At 46.0% G+C, this 23,208-nt stretch overlaps 1 protein-coding gene across 14 annotated transcripts in view; it reads left to right on the forward strand.

The window, feature by feature from the left end:
- The first annotated feature begins 5,996 nt into the window (after positions 1-5,996).
- The window catches only part of PXK (PX domain containing serine/threonine kinase like), a 100,287-nt gene continuing 83,075 nt past the window's right edge, over positions 5,997-23,208 (forward strand). For 12 of the 14 annotated variants that reach the window (XM_030926883.1, XM_010360482.1, XM_030926904.1 and 9 more), the window contains exon 1: positions 5,997-6,206. In XM_030926883.1, the coding sequence (XP_030782743.1) occupies positions 6,105-6,206 (102 nt within the window). In that variant the 5' untranslated portion in view covers positions 5,997-6,104. The remainder of the gene's footprint in view (positions 6,207-23,208) is intronic. The other 2 variants (XM_030926915.1, XM_030926917.1) reach the window with 1 other exon arrangement.

Raw genomic sequence — 23,208 nt, forward strand, 5'->3', positions numbered from 1 at the left:
GATCTCAGAGGGGCTCCTCCGAGGGAAGTATCTGTTCCCTTGCAAACATCCTTAACTGTCAGTTGCTGGTGTAACAGAGCTGGGAATAGAAGGGTGCGGAAGGGTTCCTTTCCCCACCTTTCCTGTTGAGCCATCTCCTCCCCAGCCCTTCACACATCCTACTCTCCAGTCCTGCAGCCTACATGGCTTTGCAGTGCCCAAGACTTCTGTAAACCCCTGAACTAGCCTGTCACTGCACATCCACATTGTTTTCTTTTGTTTCTTTCTTTCTTTTTTTTCTTTTAGCGGGGTGGGGAGTGGTGGGTACAGGTTCTCACTCTGTTGCCCAGGCTGGAGTACAGTTGTACCATCACGGCTCACTACAGCTTCAACCTTCCTAGGCTCAAGCTATCCTTCCACCTCAGCCTCTTGAATAGCTGGGACTACAGGCATGCACCATCATGCCCGGCTAATTTTTTTTTCTCCTTCCTTCCTTCCTTCCTTCCTTCCTTCCTTCCTTCCTTCCTTCCTTCCTTCCTTCCTTCCTTCCTTCCTTCCTTCCTTCCTTCCCTCCCTCCCTCCCTCCCTCCCTCCCTCCCTCCTTCCTTCCTTTTTTTTTTTTTTTTTTTTTTTTGCCAGAGTCTTGCTCTGTTGCCCAGGCAGGAGTGCAATGGCACAATCTTGGCTCACTACAACCTCCACCTCCCGAGTTCAAGCGATTCTCCTGCCTCAGCTTCCCGAGTAGCTGGGATAACAGGGGTGCATCACCACACCTGGCTAATTTTTGTACTTTTAGTGGTTTTGCCATGTTGGCCAGGCTGGTCTTGAATTCCTGACCTTAAGTGATCCACCCATCTCAGCCTCCCAAAGTGCTGGGATTACAGGCGTGAGCCACCATGCCTGGCCTTTATTTTTTGTAGAGATAGGGTCTTGCTATGTTGCCCAGGCTGGTCTTGAACTCCTGGCCTCAAGCCATCCGCCTGCCTGAGCCTCCCAAAGTGCTGAGATTACAGGGGTGAACCACTGAGCTCAGACTCACGGTTTTTCTTATTCATGTAGGTAAGCAGCTTGATAGCAGATTACATCTGTCCTGTTTGTTTTAACTCCCCTGTGCCTGACATTGTGTCTGGTATCTAGTGTTCTGTAAGGGGTTTGCTAAAAGATTGAGTGAAATGGGCCGGGTGCAGTGGCTCATGCCTATAATCCCAGCACTTTGGGAGGCCGAGACAGGCAAATCACGAGGTCAGGAGTTTGAGACCAGCCTGAACAACATGGTGAAACCCTGTCTCTACTAAAAATACAAAAATTAGCCAGGCGTGGTGGCAGGCACCTGTAATCCCAGCTACTCGGGAGGCTGAGGCAGGGGAATTGCTTGAATCGGGGAGGTGGAGGTTGCAGTGAGCCGAGATTGTGCCACTGCACTCCAGCCTGGGCAACAGAGCAAGACTCCGTTTTGGAAAAAAAAAGATTGAGTGAAATGTTCTTTCTCCATATCCTGCTATCCAAATCTCATCCATCCTTAAAGGCCCCTCTCAAACCTCAGTTCTTCCTCAGTTGCCCCATAACCCAGTCTAGTGTCATGACTCTTTTCTTTCTTATCTTCTCATGGTACCCAGTGCCTCAATTTCAGGACTCAATACAGGCTGTCTTGGAGTCACTGTTTCTGTGACAAACTTTCCTATCCTCCTTAAAAATTATTGGATGAAAAGGAGTCTGCTTCTTTTCCATTTTGTCCTCTACAGGACCTGCAATATTGAAAGTCTTCATGTACTACTTACTGACTTTGAAAGAAAAAAAATCACTACTGTAATCATTTATCAAAAACATACGCATGAAGATTGTCAACCGCCAATCACATAATCTTAAATGAAAAAAATCTAATTTGTAAAAGTATGCAAAATGCATTTTTCAGAGCATGTGAAATTTCTTGTAAGTTATGAACTATGGACAAGTTGGTTTCTCTTACAAAAGCATTTGGACTGTGTGTCTGGACGGACTACAGAGAAAATGGAGCTAAACCCCAAAGAAGCCTTCTTCCTGTTACCATCATGACTTTATCTTATGGAAGCAGTCGTCAGAGCACTGGACTCCAGTTGTCTAACATTTTTCCCCCCAATCATACAAGTTAAATACAGAAAAGCATATAGAAGAAATCATCATGATTCTGCTTCTTAGAGGCCCACTGTTCATATTTATTTATTTATTTTTGAGACGGAGTCTCTCACTCTGTCACTGAGACTGGAGTGCAGTGGTACGATATCGGCTCACTGCAACTTCCACCTCTTGGGTTTAAATGATTCTCCTGCCTCAACTTCCTGAGTAGCTGGGATTACAGCTGTGTGCCACCATGTTCTGGCTAATTTTTCTCTAAAAGTAGAGACGGGGTTTCACTATGTTGTCCAGGCTGGTCTCGGACTTCTGACCTCAAGTGATCTGCCCGCCTTGGCCTCTCAAAGTGCTGGGATTACAGGTGTGAACCTCTGCACTCAGCCCATATTTTGATATATTTCCTTCTGGTGTTTGTCCTATAGATATGTTGGGATTATACAGATGCTAAATTGCTTTTTCATTTACTATTATATCAAGAGCATTTCTCAAGATCATAAAATATTATTTAATTATGTGACTTTTTGTTTGTTTATTTATTTATTTATTTATTTATTTATTTATTTATTTATTGTGACAGGGTTTCACTCTGTTGCCCAGGCTGGAATGCAGTGACACAATCTCGGCTCACTGCAGCCTCCACCTTCCGGGGTCAAGTGATCCTCCCACCTCAGCCTCCTGAGTGCCTGGGAGTACAGGCATGCACCACTTAGCCTGGCCTGATTTTTAACATTGCCAAAAATTCATGATTGCACCAAGATTCGTCCAAAACCCAACTGTTAGTCATTTATCCTTGCATGCTATTTTTTTTTTTTTTTTTTTTTTTTTTGAGACGGAGTCTTGCTCTGTCACCCAGGCTGGAGTGCTGTGGCCGGATCTCAGCTCACTGCAAGCTCCGCCTCCCGGGTTCACGCCATTCTCCTGTCTCAGCCTCCCGGGTAGCTGGGACTACAGGTGCCGCCACGTCGCCCGGCTAGTTTTTTGTAGTTTTTAGTAGAGACAGGGTTTCACCGTGTTAGCCAGGATGGTCTCGATCTCCTGACCTCGTGATCCACCCGTCTCGGCCTCCCAAAGTGCTGGGATTACAGGCTTGAGCCACCGCGCCCGGCCTATTTTTTTTTTTTTTTAACTGATCTCTGATTATTTTCTTAGGATACCCTCCTAGATGCAGAATTACTTGGTCATAGGATAAGAACATTTTCAAAGCCCTTAATACATATTTGTTCTAGCTCCTAGTACTAGGCCTATTACATAGTAGGTACTTAGCAAATAATTGTTGAATGAAATGTATGAATACCTTCCGGAAAGGTTGGGCCAATTTATACTCCCACCTGCAGTAAGAGAAAAGAGCCTTCTCTTGGTCAGTCCGCATCACGATGGGAGTAATGATTATAGCTGAATTTTGGTTTCTGTGACTCTGGCAGAGAAATAATCTATTTGCCTTAAAACAAAGAAATGAAAGTAAAAAGTTGAATCCTCCCTAAATGACATATGGATTTGCTTTAATAGACTGCTGCTTTTAAACACACTGGCACAAAAATGGAATGCAGGGAGAGTTCTGATTATTTTAGGGCTGAATCATGAAGTTCCATGATTCCTTCTTCACATCTTGCTCTATTGGTTCTTGGCCCATGGGACCAATCTGTCATGGCCACTTGACTCCATGGGGCTACCCAACCATCCTATTAAGCTTGAGATCTGGAGAAGGGACCCTTTACACATGATGTCAAATTTTGGTGGTGGTGCAATTACCAAGAAAATTTGTTCCCTTATCTAAAATGTAGAAATTTAGTGGAGGCAATTTAAGAGTTAGGAATCTTCCATTCTGTGAGCTGTAGGGGAAGGAGGAAACTAATATTGACTTTGTTTTGTTTGCTTTTCTGGAGATGGTCTTGCTCTGTTGCCCATGCTGGAGTGAAGTGGCATGATCATGGCTCACTGCGGCTGCAACCTCCTGTGCTCAAAAAATTCTCCCACCTCAGCCTCCTGAGTAGTTGGGACCACAGGTGTGAGCCATCATGCCCAGCTATTTTTAAAATTTTTTTGTAGAGACAGGGTCTCACTATATTGCCCAGGCTAAACTCCTGGGCTCAAGTCATCCACTCTCCTCAGCCTCCCAAAGTGCTGGAATTACAAAGGTGAGCCATCACGCCTGACCACGGTTTGAGGTGTTTTTGTTTGTCTGTTTGGGTTTTTTTTGGTTTGTTTTTTGTTGTTGTTGTTTTTTTTTTTTTTTTTTTTTTTGAGACAGAGTCTCGCTCTGTCCCCCAGGCTGGAGTGCAGTGGCGTGATCTCGGCTCACTGCAAGCTCCACCTCCTGGGTTCATGCCATTCTTCTGCCTCAGTTTCCTGAGTAGCTGGGACTACAGGCGCCCGCCACCACACCCACACACACATTTTTTTGAGACGGGGTTTCACCTTGTTAGCCGGGATGGTCTCGATCTCCTGACCTCGTGATCCGCCTGCCTCGGCCTCCCAAAGTGCTGGGATTACAGGGGTGTGCCACCGCGCCCAGCCTGTTTGTTTTCTGAGACGGAGTCTCACTCTGTCACCCAGGGTGGAGTGTAGTGGTACGATCTTGGCTCACTGCATCCTCCCCCTCCTGCGTTCAAGCAATTCTTCTGCCTCAGCCTCCAGAGTAGCTGGGTCTACAGGCGTGTGCCACCACGCCCAGCTAATTTTTATATTTTTAGTAGAGGGGGTTTTGCCATGTTGGCTAGGCTGGTCTCAAACTCCTGACCTCAGGTGATCCACCCGCGTTGGCCTCCCAAAGTGCTGGGATTGCAAGCGTGAGCAATCATGCCTGACCACCGTTTGAGTTTTTATTATGTGCCAAGCCCCTTCCTGGTCTACTGCATTCCTTGTATTAACCTTTTCATACAAATAATATTATCTCCACTTTGCAAATTGGGGAGTTGGAACTCAGAGAGGTTGGGTAACTTATTAAAGATCACACAGCTGGTAAATGCCAGAGCCATGGAGATGATGGTCCTCTGATTCTAAATTTAACTCTTCACTATCCTGGAATGCCGCCCTAGGAAAGGCCAGTGTGGGTGAAATTTCTAGGTGTGTATGGAGATGGGGGGATGAGGTGGTGCCAGGATTATGGCTTCGAGTTCAGGCAGACTGTGGGCAGATTTAGGGCTGAGAAGTGGATCCCAAGATTCTCTGACTTGACTCTTGGTTTAAATTTCTTCTAGCCCACATGGTGGGATGAAAAACTCCCAAGTCTAAGGGATGTGGTTGAGCAGGCAGTAGGGGCCAAGAGTAGAGGCTAGGGGGTCTCTGGACCATTTTATAGGGTCTCCAGTTCTTAGAGCTTGGGTCTGAGGGTTCTGGGGTCCAAGACCTCCAGTTATGGGGTTCAGCTCTTAGGTGTTCAGGCCTGAGGAGCCACGTTCACGAGTCCTTATGAAGTCTCAATCGGAAGGGCTTGTTTCAGAAAGTCTCTGGGTTTGCAGGGCTCAGAATGGGGGTCCCATCCTGAAGGCCCTTTTTCTGAGTTTTAGGGTCGTTGGGTCTGGGCGGGTGAGAGAGGTCCAGTTCTGAGGGTTTCAAGATGTACGGTCCCAGAAAAGCCCAGTTCTGAGAGGGGTGGTTTGGAAATCTCGCCCTGAAGATTCCTGGATCCCAGTGCTCAGGACCAGGCGTCCCCGGATCTGAGGATACTGGTGGTGATGGCTTAGGGTGGTGTTCACTGGTCCGAAGCCCGGAGCTAAGGGCACGGGGTCTGCGGTGCGGCTGCGAGGAGCTGGGAAGCGCAAGCCCCTGGCAGCCGCAGGGCGGAGGGGCGGGCCAGCGGGAGGCAGTGCTGGCGGCCCCCACACGTACTCCGCTAGGTCGGCGCTAGGACTCCTGGGCGGCGGCAGCGGGGAGGGCGGCGCTAGGACCTCGCGGGCCCGGCGGCGTATGGGGCGGCGCGTGTTGACAGCGGAACGGTGGAGCCGGGCGGGCGGCGGGAGTCGGCGCCTCAGGTTCCTGCCTCGCGTCCCTAGGCGGCGGCGGCCGGGCGTCCCGGGATGGCCTTCATGGAGAAGCCGCCAGCCGGCAAGGTGCTGCTGGACGACACGGTGCCGCTGACAGCAGCCATCGAGGCGAGCCAGAGCCTGCAGTCCCACACGGTGCGCGGCCCAGTGGGCGGGCGGGCGGCGGGGGGCGGCCCCGGGCCGCGAGGGGGCTGCGGGCTGCCTGGCGCGGGCCAGGCAGGGTAGTCTGACGCGGACCGGGCCACGGGGTGGGCGGCCCTGGCCGAGAAGGCTGTGGCGCGCCGCTGGGTCTGGGTCAGGGTCCCCGGGGCCCAGGCGAACGCTGAGGCCCGGAGGGGCCGAGGATGGGGACCGCAGCCCCCGGCGCCGCGGGGTGGAAGGAGCTTGGCGGCGACCAGGAAAGCGACTCCGAGTTGGGGGTGCGGGAGCCTCGGGCTCACCTTGGACCAGGGAAGCAGGAACGAGACCGCTCGGGACCATCCACTTCTGCCCGCTTCCAGCCTTTTCCTTTTTGAGGCCGTGGAATTTCCTCCTTGCAGCTGAGGGTCTGGGTGATGGGGATGAGGGTGTGCCGGGCCAAATGAAGTGTGACTTCAGAGCCTACTTGTTGGGACAGCAGAGTGCAAGTGGCTGGGGTCTACAGCCGCGTTTCCAGGTCAGCCGCTTGGCCCTGGCCCCGGGAAGTAGTGGGGAAGTCAGCCGGGCTGTTAAGCAGGTGTATGAATGTGCTTGTCTAACTTGCTGTTTAGTGGGCAGTGGTAGCATTCATTTGAGTTTAAAATCCACTCGAGTAGCATAAAGGAGTAATAGGTCCTCATAGTAAACGCTGGTAGAGTTCATTTCTGCTACATACACTGTCTTTTATGGGGCTTTAAAACTGGTTGTTTTCATTTGCTTGTACCTTTTTTTTTGGAAAGGCACACTATGCATTATAATTTCCAAGCAATAAATCCAGGAACCAGCAAGAAACCTGGAGCTCCAGCTAGTGGGACTTTTTTGGAAAAGTAATGAATGAGGAGAGAAATTCCTTCAATTGTGATGTTTTGTCAGGCCACCGAATCAGATTCAGACTCAGAGGCTTGTTTGTTTACCATTGCAGTGTGCTTGGGGGGTCATCATGTGGCGGCTAAAGCTCACAATAGCCTTCTGTTTCTCTTTTCCTTCAAGCTCTTCTGATGACTTCAAAGAGACCTTTCATTCTGTTGTATTAAAGTGAGACTTTTTTGAACCTCAGTTTCCTCTTCTGACAGCCATGCTTTGTAGGGCTTGAATTGTTCAAAGCATTCACTTCCAGTTAAGAAAATTACTATCTTTTTAAAAAGTACTATCTATTTCACTCTGCGTATCTTTAATCCTATTCTGTAGACATGTGAGAAGGCACATATAGGACAGAATTTGTTAAACTTGCTATCATTTGTGCCTAAAGGGAGTATGGCTTAAGGGTTGAAATTTAGGATGGGGAGTCAAGAGTAATTCAGCTATTAAATTTGATTTTTGATTTGACTATTGGCAAGTAAGTCTTATAACCTTTCAGGGAATAGAGTCGAGTCTTTTAGGTTTATTTTGTATTGAAAGTAAAGAGATAGATGTTTATAAATACTCACAAGCGTTCCATGATTTCTACAGCCCCAGCCCATGTGCCTACCCACACCTTAATCTTGATTAGTTTGTCCTATAATTACTTCTTTCTTTTTTGTCTTCACCAGGCTACAAGAGGAGGGGCATTTCTCCCTCACTTTGGGGTCTCATTTCCTGGTTTTTGATAGGATTTCAAATGTGTTTATCAAATGACTAAATAATCCAACTTCAACCTTACTATGCCTTTTTTTCTGTTTGTGTAAAAAGGTAATTGTGAACATTGAAAAAATAACTTAGAGATCAGTACTTTAGGTGGCGAAAGATGTAATAGGATTCTGTTTTTATTGTAGTTCTTTTCTGTGTGTGTGTGTGTGTGTGTGTGTGTGTGTGTGTGTGTGTGTGGGTAGAGACAGTGTCTCACCATGTTGTCCAAGCTGGTCTGGAACGCCTGGGCTCAGGCTGTTCTCCTGCCTCAACCCCACAAAGTGCTGGTATACAGACGTGAGCCACCACACCTGGCCCTGCAGATCTTTTCTTTAAAAAATAAAATAATTTATGGTAGAAAATGGCAGTTCTTATAGTGATGACTGAACACAAAGACAATGACTCACAGGAGACCCATAGAGGCAGATGTGGTAGAGTAAAAAACTGTAGCATTCTCTTGCATAATTTTTTGACTGTTCTGTGTTCTTGTCATTTTAGCTGTAAAGTTTGACTGAGAAATGTTGCATCAGCCCTGAACTTTATTGAGAAAATCATATGCTGATGCAAACTTTTTGAACTATTAGTGTCTTATGAGTAAGTCTTTTTTAAAACAGGAACTGTTGGAAATTATTTTGGAAAGTAGTTATTAAGAGGGGCATGTAGAAGAGAAAGGCACTGTTTTTTCTTGGGAAGTCTGAAGATGACTTTCCAGCTTGGTAGCTGAAGGGAGATGGTGTTCCAGAAGTCAGAGCTCTACTCTCCCTTTGAAATGCTGAATCTCTAGGAGGTTACTCCTTGTATGTAGACAGAAACATACAGAGATAGAGACAGACTTGGGGTTGGAAGAGGCAAGACCTTAATACAGGTCTGGGCTGATATTTGCTAGTCACGTGATATAGGCTGGGCAAGTCGCTTAAACCTTTTTGAAGTTTAGTTTTGTCATCTGTAAATGGGAGTAATAAGTGCCTGCCCTGCCTGCTTCCCAAGGTTGTTAGGAAGATCAAATGAAATCATCTTGATGAAGTATTTGTGAAGCGTATTCTTCCTCCCTCCATCTCTTCACTCCCTGACAACATTTGTGCAAAGGGTTAAACACATTAGAGGGCATTATTGCAAGTAAGCTCATTTCTGTCCATAGTTCCTTTCACTTACCAAGTTTAACCTTAGGAAACATATATATATATGTGTGTGTGTGTGTGTATATATATTTATATATATATACACACACACACACATATCTATATATTTTTTAATACCGATGGGGTTCTTGCTGTGTTGTCCAGGCTGATCTTGAACTCCTGGCCTCAAGTGATCCTCCCACCTTGGCCTCCCAAAGTGCTGGGATTATAGGCGTGAGCCACTGCACCCAGCTGGGAAACAGCCTATAACTGAAAATGATTTAGGATTTATGAACTTGGTAGGGAAAAATTCTGTGGTTTGGAAAACTGAGTCACCAAAAGGATGAAGGGAACACAAGGTCACCACCAGAAAGGCATATTTGGATGAGCTACTGGCAGAAAGGACCTGTGTTGGTAGGCGATTCTGTGCTTTGCTGATGCTGATGCATCTTTTTTTTTTTTTTTTTTTTTTTGAGACGGAGTCTCGCTCTGTCGCCCAGGCTGGAGTGCAGTGGCCAGATCTCAGCTCACTGCAAGCTCCGCTTCCCAGGTTTACGCCATTCTCCTGCCTCAGCCTCCCGAGTAGCTGGGACTATAGGCGCTCGCCACCTCGCCCGGCTAGTTTTTTGTATTTTTTTTAGTAGAGACGGGGTTTTACCATGTTAGCCAGGATGGTATCGATCTCCTGACCTCGTGATCCACCCGTCTCGGCCTCCCAAAGTGCTGGGATGACAGGCTTGAGCCACCGCGCCCGGCCATGATGCATCATTTTTATGGAGCAAAATGAATTTAGCATTAAGAGCTAGACCAGCCATCTGCTGCAAGGAAATGAAGCTTCTATAAAATCAGAAAGGCTAGTATTTAGGGGGAGGATGCTTTCAGGTTAGATTTGGAGGAAGGAGGATTTTCCAGACAAAAGGAATTCTGGTGAAAAACCACACAGGTGAGTTGTGAGAAAATTTGGGAGGACCAAGAGAGGACAAGGGAAAGATAAGTTATTGGCTACATAAAAGGGAAAACTTTAAAGTCAGTACACTAAAAAAATGCTTACCTAGCTGAAATAAAACCAGAGGAAACAGACAGTTTTGGAAAGCGCTGTTATCAAATGTGCATATCCGATTTTTGCTGGTAGGTAGGCTATGTGTGATAGCTTTTCATCTCAGTTTTCTCCTTTTTTTGGGGGGTGGGGGATGGAGTCTCACTGTGTCACCAGGCTAGAGTGCAGTGCTGCAATCTCAGCTCACTGCAGCTTCTGCCTTCCGGGTTCAGGTGATCTCCTTCCTCAGCCTCCCAAGTAGCTGGGATTACAGGCATGCACCACCACGCCCGGCTAATTTTTGTATTTTTAGTAGAGACGGGTTTTCACCATGTTGACCAGGTTGGTCTTGAACGCCTGACCTCAGGTGATCCACCCACCTCGGGCTCCTAAGGTGCAGGGTTTACAGGTTTGAGCCACCATGCCTGGTCAACAGAAATAAATATTTCTCTTTTTAAAATATTCTTCTGTGGAGTTCATCTGGATCAGGGACTATTTATCTTCCATTTGGACATTTTGTTTTTGAGAAACAGTAATTATAGTGATAGTTAAGGCACAACAGAGAACATTTTTTAAAAATCTGTGGGAAAGGTAATATTACATGTTAAAATCTTTACTGAAAATGGATCTCTCCTTGAACTTTTGATATTTGGAAACTGCATTCCTGCATAGTTTATTTATTCAGCTATACTCATTCATTCAACAAAAATGTATTAAATACCTATGTGCCAGGCACATGCTAGAGATAGAATGGTGAACCAGACAGCTCCTGCGTCCATGGAGCCTTTGTTATGTTGGATTCTGAGGTCTTTTTTTTTTCATTGTGAGACAGGGTCTTGCTCTGTCACCCAGGCTGGAGTGCAGGATCACAGCTCACGGCAACCTGAATCTCCTGGCTCAAGCAATCCTCCTGCCTCAGCCTCCTGAGCAGCTGGGACTATAGGCATGCACCACCATACCTAGCTAATTTTTTGATTTGTAGTAGAGATGGGGTTTTGCTATGTTGTCCAGGTGGGTCTCAAACTCCTGAGTTCAAGTGATCCTCCTGCCTTGGCCTCCCAAAATGCTGGGATTATAGGCGTGAGCCACTGTACCTGGCCTCAACTAGGATCTTTACCATTCATGAAACAGATTTTTTTTTTTTTTTTTGAGATGGAGTCTTGCTCTGTTGCCCGGGCTAGAGTGCAGTGGCATGATCTCGGCTCACTGCAAGCTCTGCCTCCCGGGTTCAGGCAGTTCTCCTGCCTCAGCCTCCCAAGTAGCTGGGACTACAGGCGCCCACCACCACGCCCGGCTAATTTTTTTGTATTTTTAGTAGAGACAGGGTTTCACCTGTTAGCCAGGATGGTCTCGATCTCCTGACCTCGTGATCCACCCGCCTCAGCCTCCCAAAGTGCTGGGATTACAGGAGTGAGCCACCGTGCCCGGCCGAAACAGATGGTTTTAGTGGCTTGGTTTATTGAACTTCAGCTTCTTATCAGTGACCTGACCCTTTTTATAGACTTTTAAACTCTATTTATTTATCACCAGAATAACTATTGAAATATAATGCAAAATTAGGAGACATTGTTGCTTTCAGATCCTGAAATTTTAAGGTAATCTAGTACTCAGTATCAGAATTTGAACTTCCTTTTAGAATGCTATTTATTTGAGTCAAAAAAAATATTCTTTTAAAGATGTTTGCATAGTGTGTGATAGTTAACTTGCAGCACTTCCCTTTTTTCTTTAGAATTCCAAGTTATACTGAATACTTAAAAAATTTTTCTTAGCCAGGGATGGTGGCTCACACTTGTAATCCCAGCACTTTGGGAGGCCGAGGCAGGCGGATCATATGAGGTCAGGAGTTCGAGACCAACCTGACCAACATGATAAAACTCAGTCTCTACTAAAAATACAAAATTAACTGGGCGTGGTGGTGCATGCCTGTAGTCCAGCTACTTGGGAGGCTGAGGCAGGAGAATTGCTTTAACCCAGTAGGTGGAGGCTGCAGTGAGCCAAGATCACACCATTGCACTCTCAGTCTAAAAAAAAAAAAATTTCTTTAGTCCGGGCACAGTGGTTCATGCCCGTAATCCTAGCACTTTGGGAGGCTGAGGCGGGTGGATCACCTGAGGTCAGCAGTTCCAGACCAGCCTGGCCAACATGGTGAGACTCCGTCTCTACTAAAAATACAAAAATTAGCCAGGTGTGGTGGGGTGTGCCTGTAGGCCCAGCTACTTGGGAGGCTGAGGCAGGAAAACTGTTTTAACCTGCGAGACAGCGGTTGCAGTGAGCCAAGATTGAGCCATTGTACTCCAGCCTAGGTGACAGAGCAACACTCTGTCTCAAAAAAATATATATATTCTTTTAAAGATGTTTGCATAGTGCATGGTAGTTAACTTGCAGCACTTCCTTTTTTTTTTTTTTTTTTTTTTTTTTTCAGATGGAGTCTTGCTCTGTCGCCCCGGCTGGAGTGCAATGGCACGATCTCGGCTCACTGCAACCTCTGCCTCCCAGGGTCAAGCAATTCTCTGCCTCAGCCTCCTGAGTAGCAGGGATTACAGGCACGTACCATCATGCCTGGCTAATTTTTTTTGTATTTTTAGTAGAGACGGAGTTGCACCATCTTGGCAAGGCTGGTGTTGAACTCCTGACCTCGTGATCCACCCGCCTCGGCTTCCCAAAGTGCTGGGATTACAGGCGTGAGCCACCGCGCCCAGCCTTTTTTTTTTTTTTTTTTTTTTGAGCTGGAGTCTCGCTCCCCGATGGGAGTGCAGTGGCATGATCTTGGCTCACCGCAACCTCTGTCTCCGGGGTTCAAGCAATTCTCCTGCTTCAGCCTCCCTAGTAGATGAGATTAAAGGCACCCACCACCACACCTGGCTAATTTTTGTATTTTTAGTAGAGACAGGGTTTCACCATGTTGTCCAGGCTGGTAACTCCTGACCTCAGGTGATCTGTCTGCCTTGGCCTCCCAAAGTGTTGGGATTACAGGTGTGAGCCACTACACTCGGCCATCTTGCAGCACTTACACACATTATAATAAAATATAAGAGCAGTTATTTGCTGGGCATCTATTCTATGTGGTTATGTATTTTTCCCCACTTGTCCTGGAAATCTGAGATAGATGCAGTCTTAAAACCCTGAGTTGAAAGCTTTTAGGTACTGGTAATTAGTTCTTTAGAGATTGTAAGTTGTCTCTGCCTATGGAAGATGTTGGTTTTGTTGTTGTTGTTGGGGTTTGTGGTCTTTTTGTTTTTGTTTTTGTTTTGAGATGTAGTCTTACTCTGTTGCCCAGGCTGGAGTATAGTAGTGTGATCTCGCCTCACTGCCATCTCCACCTTCCAGGTTCAAGTGATTCTCCTGCCTTGCCTCTCGGGTAGCTGGTATTACAGGCGCCAGCCACCACGCCTGGCTAATTTTTGTATTTTTAGTAGAGACGGGGTTTTACGATGTTGGCCAGGCTGGTCTTGAACTCCTGACCTCAAGTGATCTGCCCGCCTCAGCCTTCCAAAGTGCTGGGATTACAGGCATGAGCCACCGTGCCTGGCCAGAAGTTGTTTTTTTTTGCAGCCTAATTTATGGGCTGGTGATACTCAATCCCCGTATATCACCTGTTTTGAGGACTATCCCATGAGAAAGGTTTCTCGTAATAGGAATATAAATCCGAGTACCTGACTATAATTACTAGGAAGAAATCTAAGATTCTGGGGCTGCGGTTTATTTTATGTGAAAAGATAGTTACATGTTTTGCTTCCCTAGGGAACGGTGGAAAGAGCCACCTATGTGTACTTAGCTTCCATGTGGATTGTGATCTTGAGATCGTTCAATACATAGTTTTTTTTTTTTTTTTTGAGACGGAGTTTCACTGTTGTTGCCCAGGCTGGAGTGCAATGGCACGATCTCAGCTCACTGCAACCTCCGCCTCCCGGGTTCAAGCGATTCTCCTGCCTCAGCCTCCCGAGTAGCTGGGATTACAGGTGACTGCTACCACGCCCGGCTAATTTTTTTTGTATTTCTGGTAGAGACGGGGTTTCACCCTGTTGGCCCGGCTGGTCTTAAACTCCTGACCTCAGGTGATCCACCCACCTCGGCCTCCCAAAGTTCTAGGATTGCAGGCCCGAACCACTGTGCCCGGCCAATTTTTTTTTTTTTTAAGACAGGGTGTCACTCTGTCAGCTGGGCTGGTGGGCAGTATGGAGCAATCGTGGCTCATTGTAGCCTTGACCTCTCCAGCTCAAACAGTCCTTCTGCCTCAGCCTCCTGAGTAGCTGGAACTACAGGCACACATCACAACACCTGGCTAATTTTTAAATTTTCTGTCGAGACAGGGCCTCCCTATGTTGCCCAGGCTGGTCTCAAACTCTTGGCCTCAAGTGATCCTCCCATCTTGGCCTCCCAAAGTGCTGGGATTACAAGTGTGAGCCTCTGCACCCAGCCTAGATTGTTGATTGAAAGTTTAAGGCCGGGTGTGGTGGCTCATGCCTGTAATTCCAGCACTTTGGAAGGCTGAGGTGGGTGGATCACCTGAGGTCAGGAGTTGAAGACCAGCCTGACCAACATGGAGAAACCCCGTCTCTACTAAAGATACAAAGTTAGCTAGGTGTGGTGGCGCATGCCTGTAATCCCAGCTACTCAGGAGGCTGAGGCAGGAGAATCCTTGAACCTGGGAGGTGGAGGTTGCGGTGAGCCGAGATCCCACATTGCACTCCAGCCTAGGCAACAAGAGCGAAACTCGGTCTCAAAAAAAAAAAAAAAAAGAGTTTAAATGGGTTTGTTTGGAGCAAGTAAAATAAACCCCTCTGTTCCTCCTGCAGGGCAAGTAGTGGTTTCTTTTTAGGCTGCTAGAGATTATAGGAAATGAAGCTCTTTTATGTTCCAGCTTTTGGCACCCTGAGAAAGGGGGAGATGGATTCCATTTTAGAAGTCATAAGAGCTTAAGTGTTTGGGATACCAGAGGGGGAGTAAAAGCATTTTTCCTTTGTTTTTTTCCTTAAATTAGAAGTCATTCTTATCAGTGCCTTCCTTTGCAAGCACCAAGGATGTACCGGGGGAAATTAAAGTTGACTCCTCTTCAAAAGAGATGAGAGTGGCCCTTCATTTGTGGTTTGAAACTTTTGACTTAGGAGTATGGAACCAAGTGCTTTATCTTTGGTAAATACTTGGACCTCAGGAGGAGGATAGTTTCTTCAGATTGACCATTTAGTCTCCAGCTCACCTTGCTGACAACCACATTTAGGGTAAGCAACCATTTTTAGCTGAAGTTAAAATATCAAGTGTTTTGAGCCAGGCATGGTGGCTCATGCCTGAAATCCCAGCACTTTGGGAGGCTGAGGCAGGCAGACCACTTGAGGTCAGGAGTTTGAGAACAGCTTGGCCAACATGGTAAAGCCCCGTCTCTACTAAAAGTACAAAAATTAGCTGGGAGTGGTAGCACATGCCTGTAATCCCAGCTACTTGGGAGGCTGAGGCAGCAGAATTGCTTGAACCCAGGGGACGGAGGTTGCAGTGAGCCGAGATCGTGCCACTGCACTGCAGCCTGGATGACAGAGTGAGACTCCATCTCAAAAACAAAACAAAACAAAACTTTATATAATTCACATACCCTATGAGTCACTCATTTAAAACATACAATTCAATGGCTTTTGGTATATTTACAGAGTTGTGTATTCATCACCACAATCAATCTTAGAACTTTTTTTTTTTTTTTTTTTTTGTGAGAAGGAGGCTCGCTTTGTTGCCCAGGCTGGAGTGCAGTGGTGTGTGATCTTGGCTCACTGCAACTTTCGCCTCCCGGGTTCAAGTGATTCTCCTGCCTCAGTCTCCTGAGTAGCTGGGACTACAGGCATCCGCTACCACGCCTGGCTAATTTTTGTATTTTTAGTAGAGATGGGATTTCACCATGTTGGCCAGGCTGGTCTCAAACTCCTGACTTCAGGTGATCCAGCTGCCTCAGCCTCCCAAAGTGCTGAGCCACAGCACCCAGCCAGAACATTTTCAGTACCCCAAAAAGAAACCTTAGTCATCACCCTGTTTTATAACTCAGAATGTTATTTTTTTTTAAACCTACAAGGCTACTAAACTAATTTAATATAAACACCTGTTTACCAAACTCCAAGAAACAACCAAGTTTTATTGTTATCGGAATTGTTTCAGAATATATTCTAAGCACAAGTTCTTTAGCTCTTTGGGCCCAACTCCTTTAAGGATCTCATCAGAGGTACTGCTTCCCTATTCATAAATACCCATAAACATGTCTTTGTGACCTCTCAGAACCTCACTGACCTGAAGCTCTTTCTTAGGCTTTGGGTCTTAGGGTAAGAATCACTGTTGGAAAAACTTTTTTAGGCCAGGCATGGTGGCTCTTGTCTGTAATCCTAGCACTTTGAGAGGCTGAGGTGTGTGGATGGCTTGAGTTCAAGGCCAACCTGGGCAACATGGTGAAACCCCGTCTCTACTAAAAATACAAAGATTAGCCAGGTGGATGGTGCATGCCTGTAGTCCCAGGCTATTCGGGAAGCTGAGGCACAAGAATCGCTTGAACCTGGGAGGCAGAGGTTGTAGTGAGCTGAGATCGTGCCAGTGCACTCCAGCCTGGGCGACAGAGTGAGAGTCTGTCTCCAAAAAAAAAACAAAAAAAACCCAAAACCAAACAAACAAAAAAAACAGAAAGAAAGAAAGAAAAAGGAAAACGTTTTAAAACTGTAAACTTGGAGTATTACTTATTTTAGTTGGTGTTAGTGAAATATGTGCATCTGAAAAAAATGTACTATAATATACCAAATGCCAAATGTACTATAATACCAAAATATCCTACTTTAAGAAAATCCTGTATTTAGAACAATAGATGAACTATGTCCTCTTAGTTTGAAAACAAGTTGCTTTGGGTTGCAGCTTGCCTGGTGCGTTTCAGTGTGTGCACAGATGACTTATTAGACAGTGGCCTGGGGAAGGGCAAAGGGCTCTGTGCGGGAGAGCAGGGTTCTGGAGCACTAGCCATGGCTCCACCTGCTGTCACAGCACCTCTTTATAATATTTAAACAAGGCTGCTCACATTTCTTTGATGTGTTCATCAGAAGTAGGTCATTTCTCCTCGTAATTCAGATGAGGATTTTTTGCTGGACTGGGGGAAGTCAATGGAGTGTTGGTATGGGAGAATCCTGGATCTCAAAATGTCTAAGAGCCACCTATAGTGGTGAAAAGGGAAGCAGTGTCGTTCTCGGTCATTCATTGCCTTCCTTTTGAGCCTGCTCTTCCGCCAGGTAACAAATGATTCCTGGGCAGGGACTCATTGCACTTTAGTCCTGCACGTGTTCCTCTTGGCAGAAGTAGAGAGAAATGAAGCCAGAAAGAAATGGGCCTGCTCGGCCGGGCGCGGTGGCTCAAGCCTGTAATCCCAGCACTTTGGGAGGCCGAGACGGGCGGATCACGAGGTCAGGAGATCGAGACCATCCTCGCTAATATGGTGAAACCCCATCTCTACTAAAAAATACAAAAAACTAGCCGGGCGAGGTGGCGGGCGCCTGTAGTCCCAGCTACTCGGGAGGCTGAGGCAGGAGAATGGCGTAAACCCGGGGGGCGGAGCTTGCAGTGAGCTGAGATCCGGCCACTGCACTCCAGCCTGGGCGACAGAGCAAGACTCCGTCTCAAAAAAAAAAAAAAAAAAAAAAAAAAGGGCCTGCTCACACCAGACCTCTAGCATCAGACCAGCACCACAGCACCTTGCTGGTCTGCGAGAGCACAGGGAATGGCTGAGTGTCACACTGCCATGCTGTAGGCATCTATGCATATGACCATGTAGCCCACCATATTCACCAGCAACCTGGCACTGGTTTATTCCACATTCCACAGGCACTTCTCAAGCTCCCGCTCTTTGATGAGCATTGTGGTCTCTAGGAGTGCACTGGTGAGCAGTCGCTGCTCTAGGGGCTCTCATGCTGTTGAGGGTGGACAGGAGGGTCTGTGCATAGAGGACCCACCTCTGCTTCTTCCCACTGTAGATGGTAAGGGGCACAGGCAGCTTATTCTACCTCTTTGAGGCTTGTTTTTTTTTTTTTTTCTCTAAATCCAGACTTTATTGTCTATGTATTGCTGTGTTGATTCAGTTTCAAACTAGCCCAGTCCCTGGTACATAGATAGTAAGCATGCAGCAAACATTTGCTGAATAAGTGAATTTGAGAATGAATGCCATTATTGGAGGTAAAGCTCTTGTGTACTACTACTGACCATTGTACCTACCAAATGGGTTACGGGGTACTTCTGCTTCTTGTCTGCCAAACTGAATATAATTTTCCTTCCTCTGAAATTCCCATAGAGTATATCTGCCTCAAAGGTACACTTATTATACACCTATTATTTCTTACTACCTTGTTTTCTGTTTATAACCCCCCTCCCCCAATCCCACCCAGGTAAAACTGTATATAATTGGGAAGAGTAACAATGGCTTAATGACCTTGAACAAATTGCTGCTTGATTTCTCCAGCCTCAGTTTTTTCATCTGTAATGTGAGGATAGAAAGAGTATGTTAGGACTGCTATAAGGATTAACCGAGCTGATCCACATGGAGTATTCAGAACAAAGCCCAGCACATAAGTGTCATTTGTTTTGCTGTTTATTACTGTTGTATTTGCCAGGGCACTCGCTTATTATCTAGTGCTTTTTTGGCATTCAAATATATGTTTTGAATGGGAAAAGGAAAATTATTTATTTAAAAGTTTCTCTCACTGTCAACTGTGATTACTTTGCTAATAAGTGGCAAAAAACATCAGTGACACCTCAAAGAGCAGGTTTCCCCCTGTTTTTTCCTTTTTACCCTGGAGTAACATGTTTTGACAGCCATGCTTGGGAAATGCAGCTCAGGACCTCCTTACCAGGCTGCAGAGCTGGCTATTGGTGTTCAATGGTGATGGAATAGGTGAGTGGTCAGCTGAATAGGTGTGGTGGCTTATGCCTGTAATCCCAGCACTTTGGGAAGCCAAGATGGGCAGATCACCTGAGGCCAGGAGTTCAAGACCAGCCTGGTCAACATGGTGAAACCCCATCTCTACTAAAAATCCACAGATAATTAGCCAGGTGTGGTGGCGGGCACCTGTAATCCCAGCTACTCGGGAAGCCGAGGCAGGAGAATTGCTAGAACCTGGGAGGCGGAGGCTGCAGTGAGTTGAGATCGCACCATTGCACCCCAGCCTGGGCAACAAGAGCAAAATTCTGTCTCAAAACAAAACAAAGCAAAAGACAAGTGGGCAGGCCACAGTGCTCAGCCATGAGCTCCCCAGACCTGAAGGGAGGCATCCCCTAGCAAATGCCCATTTCAGCTCTTCCTCTCCCAGCTTTTATTAATCCCTAAAGGGGTTCCAACATCAGTACACAGACATTTGATCTCAGGAACATTAACAGATACTTACCAAGAGTCTTCTGGGTGCCAGGCACTGTGCTGCCTGTTAAGATAAAAAGATGAATGAAGCAGGGAGCTGACATCCTAGTCAATATAGCAGCCACAAAAGCAAAGATGAAGCAAAGTACTATACTAAAGGGCCCCTCTGCCTGGGAGAGCAGGGCACAGGGGAGAGGCTGGTCAGGTCCTCCCTGGGGCTTAGGGAACTCGGAGCGGTTAACAGAGGAGCCAGCATTTCAGAGAAAACGTTCTAAATCAGTATGCCTCAGCCTTTTCTAACTTGCAAACTCCTTTCATAGTAATAGGGAATGGTACAAACTTTCTCTGGAAGTGATTTTAAATATAAAAAAAATTTTATTTAGATCAGTATATTACTAAAAATTATATCGTTTGGGATCTGAACTATATATATTTTTAAATCATGATCAGAGGAATACAACTTAAGGCCCTGAGAGCATCTTCAGACAACTTGTAGAATTACCATTTTTATGATAATTCTCACTTGTATTTCTAACTTCTCACTAACATGTGTTTTATCATTGGCATTACTTGAGCCTACATTTAGTCAGTGGTTTATTATGGATGTAAATGAAATCATATATGACTAAGAGCAAAGTCAATTAAAATATTGTGTATTGGTAAAAACTGTGATAAACCAACTGAGTTATGAACATACTCATGACTTCCACAACTCATCCCATACTTACTATGTGTCCGTTTGGAAGCTCCTACTCTATTCTAGGTTAAAGGGAAAAAATATTTATTTTTATTTTATTTTATTTTTTATTTTTTTTGAGACGGAGTCTCGCTCTGTCGCCCAGGCTGGAGTGCAGTGGCCGGATCTCAGCTCACTGCAAGCCCCGCCTCCCGGGTTTACGCCGTTCTCCTGCCTCAGCCTCCCGAGTAGCTGGGACTACAGGCGCCTGCCACCTCACCCAGCTAGTTTTTTGTATTTTTTAGTAGAGACGGGGTTTCACCGAGTTAGCCAGGATGGTCTCGATCTCCTGACCTCGTGATCCGCCCATCTCAGCCTCCCAAAGTGCTGGGATTACAGGCTTGAGCCACCGCGCCTGGCCGAGGGAAAAAATATTTATGTTATTGTTTTATCGATATTTAAGTTATTATTTTTAAAAAGTAGAAACAAAAGCTTTATAGCCTTTAACACATAAATCCTGAAACACCTTCTGGGGCCCCTCACTGTTCATCCTCTTCCAAACTCCTAGTAACCCACCATAAGGATCTCAGTTTAAAAATCTGAAGAATGATTCTTCTCTAAGGCCAAGGTTGCATTTGTAGACTTCAGGAGTTCATTAGTTCATTCAGCAGATACTGCTGTGAGTATGCCCTGTGTTCCTGGCATGGCCTAGGCACTTGGGGTACAGGTCTAAGCAAGACAGACTTGGTTCCTGCCTTTGTTTGTTCATTCATTCCAACTGGGTTTATTGGGGAAGATTCTGGTGTGGCGTAAAAGACAGAAAAGGAAGATTAGGCCGGGCACGGTGGCTCAAGCCTGTAATCCCAGCACTTTGGGAGGCTGAGGCGGGCGGATCACGAGGTCAGTAGATCGAGACCATCCTGGCTAACGTGGTGAAACCCCGTCTCTACTAAAAAATACAAAAACTAGCCGGGCGAGGTGGCAGGCGCCTGTAGTCCCAGCTACTCGGGAGGCTGAGGCAGGAGAATGGCGTGAACCCGGGAGGCGGAGCTTGCAGTGAGCCGAGATCCGGCCACTGCACTCCAGCCCGGGCCACAGAGCGAGACTCTGTCTCAAAAAAAAAAAAAAAAAAAGGAAGATTAGAGCCAATTGTGGGGCCTCCTAGATGCCAGGCTAAGGAATCTGAACAACAGTGAGGGGGTTTGGGTGGATGTGTGGCTTATAAAAGTGGTATTTTAGGAAGCTTAATTTGCTGTGTGCAAGGTGCAGTGGAAAGGGTGAAGGAAGGAGAGAAGAGAGTCAAGGGTGCTAATGGAACAGTGAAGTTAGAGAGGCCACAGCTCAGGTCTGTGGCAGGGAGAGGGGAGGAACACAATAAAGGAAAAGTCTGCCAAGTAGAGGCCACAAGGGAAACAGAGACACCAGGAAATGATTAGAGAAGTAGTACAAGGTAGATGAAGGGTAGCTGGTTTTCCCAGGAAGATGATGAGTCTAAGTTTGGTTTTAGACACCTTGAGTAATACTGAAAGGGGAGTGTTAGTTGTCATAATAGATGACATTGTTTAAGCATTCACTATATGCCAAGCCAAGTGCTTTATAGTAATTCTATAATTATTTTTCTTTTTTCTTTTTCGTTTTTTTTTTTTCTTTCTGAGACAGAGTCTCACTCTGTCACCAGGCTGGAGTGCAGTAGTGTGCTCTTGGCTCATTGTAGCCTCAAACTTCTGGGCTCAAGCGATCCTCCCACTTCAGCCTCCTGAGTAGTTAGGACCACAGCCTCACACCACCACACCTGGCTAATTGTGTCCTTTTTTTGGGTGGGTGGGGTCGGGGGGGCGCAGAGTCTGGCTCTGTCATCCAGGCTGCCGTGCAGTGGCGCGATCTCGGCTCACTGCAACCTCCGCCACCCAGGTTCAAGCCATTCTCCTTCCTCAGCCTCCCAAGTATCTGGGACTACAGGCACGTGCCACCACGCCCGGCTAATTTTTTTGTATTTTTAGTAGAGATGGGGTTTCACCATGTTGGCCAAGGTGGTCTCGAACTCCTGACCTCAAGTGATCTGCCTGCCTCGGCTTCCCAAAGTGCTGGGATTACAGGTGTGAGCCACCATGCCCGGCCATGTTCATTCTTTATAAAGACGAGGTCTCACTATGTTGCCCAGGCTGGTCTCGAACTCCTGGGCTCAAGGGATTAGATAATTCTTTCTCTCTCTGTTTCTCTTTCTGGTCAACTTTGTTGAAGTAAAATTTACATACAATGAAATTCACCAATTTTAAGTAAACAATTTGATAAATCTTGACAAATATATATATGCACACCCACTTCCATCACTCCAGTTGTTTCCTTGGTGCCCCTTTGCAGACCCTGCCCTCCTTCTGGTCCCTGGGAACTACTGATCTGTTTTCTGTTACCATTGTTTCATCCTTTCTATTAATAGAATATTATCTATAAGTGGAATCTTATACAATATTGTCTTGTTTTTGGTCTGGCTTCTTTCACCTAACATAAAGCTTTGAAATTCTTCTATGATGTTATGTGTTTCTTTTTATTACTGAGTAGTATTCCATTGTATGGATTTAACATTAATTTGTTATCCATTCACCAGTTGGTAGATATTTGGGTTATTTCCAGTTTGGGGCTATTATGAATAGAGCTGCCATGAATATTTGGGTAAAGTCTTTGTGTAGATATATATTTTCATTTCTCCTAAGTGAATGCCTAGGAATGGAATTGCTGATTGATAGGCTAAATGTATGTTTTAACTTTATAAGAAATTGCCAAACTTTTCTAGATTTTTGTTTTACCTTCATGATAGTTTGAATTGCATGTGTTATTATCCCAATTTTTTAGTTGAAGAAAATGAGGTGCAAAAAGGGCAAGAATGAAGGTTTCTATGAGGCTAGTGAACTTTGTTTTGTTTTGTTTTGTTTTTTTGAGACTGAGTCTCACTCTGTTGCCCAGGCTGGAGTGCAATGGTGCAAACTCGGCTCACCCCAACCTTCACCTCCCGGATTCAAGTGATTTTCCTGCCTCCCAAGTAGCTGGGGCTATAGGCATGTGTGACCACGCCTGGCTAATTTTTGTGTTTTTTCAGTAGAGATGGGGTTTTGCTATGTTGGCCAGGCTGGTCTCGAACTCTGACCTCAAGTCATCCACCTACCTCTGCCTTCCAA

The sequence above is a fragment of the Rhinopithecus roxellana genome, chromosome 1, assembly GCF_007565055.1.
Source record: "Rhinopithecus roxellana isolate Shanxi Qingling chromosome 1, ASM756505v1, whole genome shotgun sequence".
Classification (NCBI taxonomy): domain Eukaryota; kingdom Metazoa; phylum Chordata; class Mammalia; order Primates; family Cercopithecidae; genus Rhinopithecus; species Rhinopithecus roxellana.